Consider the following 6,705-nt stretch of genomic DNA (forward strand, 5'->3'; position numbering starts at 1 on the left):
ATTATAGTGGTAATTAGACTCTTATTATCGCATAACTAGGTAAATTTTCTCTAAATTTTTACTGAAGCCAACACTATGGGGGATGACTTCATCCGGTCCATCCACTGCAATACACAGGTATAATATATGTTCGAAAATTATAATCCAAGGACACAAAAATATATGAAGAAGAACACAAAGATGAAGTTTGAAAATATGAATAACAAACACAAGATTAGAGGCTTGAAACACGTACGAAACGCTTTCCTAAAAACGATATTTGCTCTCTCTCTTCTGCGAGATTGCTATGGGATTATACGCAAATAGTTTTAGTGGATATGATAAACCTTTGGAAATCTGTACTGAGCAAGCAGTGAAAAATCCGTCTTAGAAAAGCAAGAACTTTTCTGATTTTCAAGAGCAAGATTTTGTTGTAGAAGGGAAAAAAAAAGGTTTTCTTTCTCGAGGAAGAAAGAAAAAGTTGCGTTGGATTAAAAGTAATTGGGTTTAAACAGAATGGTGGTAACCCAAGAATGAAAGTACACACTATTTCATTAAAAGACACCTTTTCTTTTAAGACACTTTAATTAATTTATATTTAAATAAAATCCCAACAATATGCAATATTGTCCTCAGAACACTACTCTTTTAAACAGTCTGAAAAAACCACTATAAATAAATTTACCTTATTTTCTGAACCCATTTTTTTTAATCATTATAGTAAAAAAAGGTCAAAAATGCCCTTAACGTATTAGAAATGGTTCAAACATGTCCTCCTTCTACTTATTGAATCAAATTTACCCTTCCTTCCACATATTTGGATAAAAAATACTCTCCCTTATCACTTATTGGATCAAATTTATCCCTCATATTATTTTTATGCTTAAAATTATGAAAAATAACACAGTATATCTATTTGTGCAAAATAAGCAACCAAGTTTTCATATATACTCTCTTTTTATTCTTAAGTTGGTAGTCAAGTCATGGGACTCCATGAAGAAGAATGCTGGTGAATGGGGTCTCAAATTCTTTTCTCAAGATATTTGAGATTGCACCATCAGCTAAAAAGATGTTCTCATTCCTCAAAGATTCAAATGTGCCTTTGGAGCAAAAAATGCTAAGCTCCAGATCCATGCTAAATCTGTACTTGTCATGACTTGTGAAGCTGCAGTTCAACTTAGAAAAGCAGGAAAGCTTGTGAAGCTGCAGTTTTAGAAAAGCAGGAAAGGTTGTGGTGAGGGATTCAACTCTCAAACTAATAGGTGCTACACACTTCAAGTATGGTGTGGTTGACGAACACTTTGAGGTAACTAAGTACGCATTATTGGAGACAATCAAAGAAGCAAATCCAGAAATAAGGAGTGTTGATATGAAGAATGCATGGGGAGAGGCTTATGATCAATTCGTTAGCACTATCAAGACCGAGATGAAGTAGCCTTAGCTTCCTCTTGCAGCAAGTTCAATATCATTATATAAATCTTATGCTCTTGTATTTCCTTCTTTTGGTTTTCTTCAAAGTCTTATAGTACCAATTCGCGTGTTATGTCTCAAAAATAATCACAATAATTAGGATTCTTGACGTTAATTTGACTAAATTATAAGCATACAGTTTTTATATCTTCACCAACGCCTTTCTTTCTTGTAAACAAATAGGTGTTTTTGGTATATTTATGTTTATATTGGAGATCGTAGGTTTTGTTGTTCTTTATTTCACACATAATCAGAATCATATTATCCACATTAACTTATGGCTCCTAGAGTTTGGTTGGAAAGAAAGCCAGGAAGCATAACTGTCCAAAACTTCATCAACAACAACAACTGGAACATGAATTCTCTGGAGAGAGTACTACCTAATGACTTGATTCAGGGTGTCATGGATACAGAGATTGGAGAGAGACAACTTCCAAACAAGAGCATATGGACTCCTACTACAAATGGAAACTTCACATGCTCCTCAGCTTGGCAGATCGTCAGACAAAAACAGGAAGTAGATCCTTTAGCCAAAATGATCTGGGCTAAAGGAACCCCTCTTAAAATATCCTTCTTTATGTGGAGATTGCTTCGCAAAAAACTACCTTTAGATGACAGAATTCTAAGTCTAGGAATTCAGACTGACTCTAATTGTAATTGCTGCAGGGAACAAATTCCAGAAAAAGTGGATCATGTGTTTGCTACTAGTCCATTTGCTGTGAGAATTTGGAAACAGATGGCAACACCTCCAGGCATTTCACATCAAGGAAACTCAGTTCAAAGGGTACTTGATTGCTGGTGGAGAGTACAACCAAAGAATCAAGTCCACAAACACATTCTGCTCATCACTCCATGCTATATCCTATGGCAACTATGGAGAGAAAGATGTGACAAGAGGTATAGTAACAAAACAACAACAATAAATAGAATGTCTAACTTAATTTTGTTTAATGTCCAGGCTTCTATTTCTAAAAGATTCAGCAAAGTGAATTACAACTGGAACTGGGCAACAACTTGTCAAAGAGCTGAAAGCTACAAGGAAAAGCTCACCAGCATGATGTTTTATTGGGACAAACCAGCAGGTCATTCATGGAAGCTGAATACTGATGGCAGTTCTATGCAAAGAAGTAGAGCATCTGGTATGGGGGAATTGTTAGGAAGGGAAATGGAAGAATGGTTATGGCCTTTGCTAAACACATCCAATGCTCCACTAACAATTCCTGTGCTGCAATGCATGGACTCATCTGGTATAATGAACAGAAACAACAGCCTCAGTTAATACTTGAAATGGACTCACTAGTTATAGTGAACATGCTCAAAGGAAACGCGACTCCACCTTGGAGGATCAGGAAGACAATAGAGGCAGCTCAAAGGATCATTCAACAAAAACATATTAAAGTTCAGCATTGCTATAAAGAAGCAAATGCTGTAGCAGACAATTTGGCAAAGAGAGCAGCTTTAAATGTGGCCGAGGACAGCATATTCCTTCATGAAGATGAGCTGCCAGAAAATTCTAGAGGACCTTTGAGGGTGGACTTGCTCCATTTAGCCTCCTTTAGATTTAAAGCTTGTAAATACTCTGGTTGGTATTTTGAGCCACCATGAGATCTTGAGAGAGGAAGGCATTTGCTGTATAGATCAGAGCCTTCCTCCCCTCCCCCCCATATGCAATTTTAGAGCATGCTTTTTGCATGAGTCTTGTATAGTATTGCATATGGGTTTTTGCTCGGATAGAAGGTTTTTGGCACCAAGTCCCCCTTGTTGTATAATCTTTTGAGAATAAACAAGGTAGGGGTCAAAGCCAAATCCCCCAACAACTCAGGACTACACCTTGTTGGTTGGAAATTACATAAAAAAAATAAAATAAAAAAAAATAGAGTTTTATGTAATTCTTCAATGTAAAAACTTAGATTGATTAAGTCATTATTTAATTTAGGGATTTTGGTTGATTGGATCTTCTTCAAACTTTATCTATCACTTTCCAACACATATATACTGAAATTATTAACTAAAGGTATGATAAATTATAAACAGGCCGATAATATTTTGCCCGGCATCAGTCAAACATAAGCTGAAACCTTGTGAGATGATGGCTCATTCACAAACATTTCATCTTGCGTTATATTGTTTCTCAACCAAACAGGCACGATTATTTTAGCAATTATTAGAGCTTTTGGGAAATGCACGTGAAAACCCTACTTTGTTATAAGCCTGTCAATTGGGCCAGACCCGGGACTGGCCCACCTAACTCGGCCCATAACCGTCCCGGCCCTTCAATCCGGTAAGAGGGTGGTGGGCTGGGCTAGTGGAAAAAATTGGGGGCTGAGCCGGACATGCCATTTAGCCCGGTCCACCAACAGCCCGGGTTCTGGCCCACTGGGGGCCCGACCCACTTAGAATTAATTTTTTTTTTTTAAAAAAATAAATCATAAATAGGCATTGTTACATATATATGACAGATTTCGTAACTTCCACCATTTCTTCCTTTTTCTTCTATTTGTTGTAAAAAATAAGTTGGTAACACAAAAAATTATGGCAGCAGAGAATATAACAGGCTTACTTTGTTATATTCTTCAAATAACATAATCGTGAAAAAAATTACTAGAAAAGCAAATAAAGCATATTAGTAAGTTATAGGAATTGCTCTATTAGTATTAAGTGTTTTCATTACGTTAATTAACCGTTCCCGGGCATATGTAATTAGTAAACTTCGCAAGTTAGTTTTTGCTTAAGAGCATATGCTATTCGCTATATATTTCAAAGTAAAAATTAACTAAAAATGAGATGAGCCTTCAATTCTTTTCTTTAAACACAAGAAACCCATTATCATATCGATCCACTTTTAAATATTTTTGCTTTTCACTACAGCCAAATTAAACAAGAATACATTATGAAAATTGAGACTTAGTACCATATAGTGTCCCATCAAATAATGATCGCTTTGCCAGCAGCAACTTCTACAAGAATGAAAAACAGACTTATTTCCTACCAAACTCCCATCACCTCCACTAGTTTCTTCCATTCAATTATTTCTCCCTTCTCATTCTTATATGCGGGGGGAAAAAAACCAAGAATTTTATACGTTTAAGTTCTGAAATCATTGAATCTCAAATTATCCAATTTGGTGCTTCAAACCTTGCTAACTCTGAGATTTCAAATTATCCATTTTGTGACTTTCAAACCTCGCAAGCTTTTTAATTTACCGAATTTCACATTATTCATTTTTTAGTTGCTAGCTTTCTAAATTCAACGGAACTCAAATTATCCATTTCCGTGTTTCAAGCCTTACAAGCTTTAATTGAATTCAACAAATCTCAAATTATCCATTTCCGAGCTTCAACTTTTGCAAGCTTCAGGATTACTTAATTTCCTTTCCGTGGGAAGTCTCAACTTCATGCACGTAGCTCTTCTTTCGAGCCCTGTCATGGGGCATCCAATCCCTGTCACAGTGCTTGGCAATCACCTCACCATCCACCATAGCATTAACGTCAGTGTACTTGCCATCACAATTAGCTCTTCACCGGTCGAGACACAAATTCTCAAAGGCCCGTCTAATGGTAAAAAAGTACCAATAGACATAATTCTCATTCTTCCATTGGACGTCTTAGGTTTAAGTGACTCCACCACTAAAGTGTTTACTCAGCTCCGAATCATAGTTCGTGAATTCTTGCCAGGTGTACACTCTGCCGTTTCCAATATGAACCCTTCTCTCGACGCTTTAATTGTTGACCTTTTCCGCACTAGCGCGATGCCCATTGCTGACGAGTTCAAAATTCCAAAGTACGTGTACCATACTAGCAATGCATGGTCCACCGCACTAATTGCTTACACTCAAATCTTCGATAAACAAATTCAAGGCCAACCCGTTGATCTAAAAGAGCCATTGGTAACTCCTGGTTGTACACCAATTCGACTCGAAGACGTGGTAGATCCAATGATGGGTAGAAATGATCAACAATACCACAATTGGATGATCCAAGGCGTAGAGTATACTTATTCAGATTTGATTTTGATGAATACTTTTGACGAATTTGAGCCTTTATCAGTCCACGCGCTTAGAGAAAACGAACAATTACGTGCAATTATTAAGGCCCGATTTATCCAATTGGTCCATTGATAAGAAAATTGAACCACATAGGTGGAACAAGGAAAAATACAAAAATAACGTTATGAAATGGCTAGATAATCAACAGTTGGAGTCCGTTTTGTACTTAATCATCTTTTCGTAATGGTGGAACACTATCAAGTGGACAAATAAGCTTGCTTGGGGTTTAGAGCTGAGCTGAAATAGGTTTGTTTGGGTGGTGTGGCCGCCGTCGGATAATGGCGCACACGACGGGACAAGGAATTGAAAGCAGCGTGAATTAGCAGCCATATGAAATGCTTACGCCTTTTAGCGGCAATAGAAACACCCTTTACAAGTATTCCACTGAATGACCACTAAAGGCTTTAGCAATGCCAATATCAACGGCCAAAGTTTAATGGCCTGTAAATGATTTCGTGCCAATACCTATTGTCGCTAAAGGCCTTTTTTGTTGTAGTGTTAATTATATCAACATGTACGAATTGAACTGATCATTATGTTGTGTGCAGAATACCTTCTACACCAGTCAATATCAATGCATGGAGGCATTGTGTTAGGTACTTTTTAGGCTCTGAAAGTAACAATCTAACTCCTAATTTCATTAAAGTGTGATTAGATATGTGTTTTCAGGCTTTGGATAAGATTGCATTTTTATCTGGGACTTGTTAGGCTGAAACTCGAGGACTCAGGGGGTGCTTCGGCACATGTTGAACCACACAAAAATTACAGATTTTCTACTCAAGAGCGCGAGATCAGACACTGGGATCGTGAAAGATAAACGGAGAATCAGTCGATCAAGGAAGTTTTACTGTCCGCGATCACAACAAGGTCAACCGTGAATGCGGCGGTCAAAGGAATGACCTATCGCGATCGCGAGGAATCCACGATTGCGAAAGTGGAACAATTGAGGTATAAATTTGAACGGGGACGAATTTCAAATTTATTTTTTTGCCATTTTAGAAAAATAGGAGCTCAAGGGCGTCGATCCAATGGAGTGATTTCAACCTCAATCTTTAAGATAATGATTCTCTAAAACCCTAGGATGATTATGCTTAATTTTGGTGAGATCTTGACCAGTAACTCATGCGATTTGAATGTCTAAATTGGGATTTTTACTTAATTTTTAAATTAGGCAAATTGGGGATTTCACTTAGCAATTGAAGTCAAAATAA

General features: G+C 37.1%; 1 protein-coding gene and 2 pseudogenes across 1 annotated transcript; all 3 read left to right on the forward strand.

The window, feature by feature from the left end:
• The first annotated feature begins 870 nt into the window (after window positions 1–870).
• Window positions 871–1,414, forward strand: LOC132625688 (hemoglobin-2-like; annotated as a pseudogene).
• A 312-nt stretch (window positions 1,415–1,726) lies between these two features.
• LOC132625689 (uncharacterized) lies at window positions 1,727–2,728 on the forward strand. Its single transcript, XM_060340287.1, has 2 exons — window positions 1,727–2,233; window positions 2,408–2,728. The coding sequence occupies exons 1-2, from the start codon at window positions 1,727–1,729 to the stop codon at window positions 2,726–2,728; spliced, it is 828 nt and encodes a 275-aa protein (XP_060196270.1).
• Window positions 2,729–4,843: 2,115 nt separating this feature from the next.
• Window positions 4,844–5,801, forward strand: LOC132625690 (anthocyanidin 3-O-glucosyltransferase 5-like; annotated as a pseudogene).
• Window positions 5,802–6,705: the final 904 nt, after the last annotated feature.

Source organism: Lycium barbarum, unplaced genomic scaffold (assembly GCF_019175385.1).
Source record: "Lycium barbarum isolate Lr01 unplaced genomic scaffold, ASM1917538v2 unchr_scaffold_29, whole genome shotgun sequence".
NCBI lineage: Eukaryota > Viridiplantae > Streptophyta > Magnoliopsida > Solanales > Solanaceae > Lycium > Lycium barbarum.

Coding starts and splice junctions, on each gene's coding strand:
- LOC132625689 (XM_060340287.1), top strand. CDS start 1,727: ATGGCTCCTAGAGTTTGGTTGGAAAGAAAGCCAGGAAGCATAACTGTC. Junction 2,234..2,407: donor AAGGAAACTCAGTTCAAAGG/GTACTTGATTGC, acceptor TTTAATGTCCAG/GCTTCTATTTCTAAAAGATT.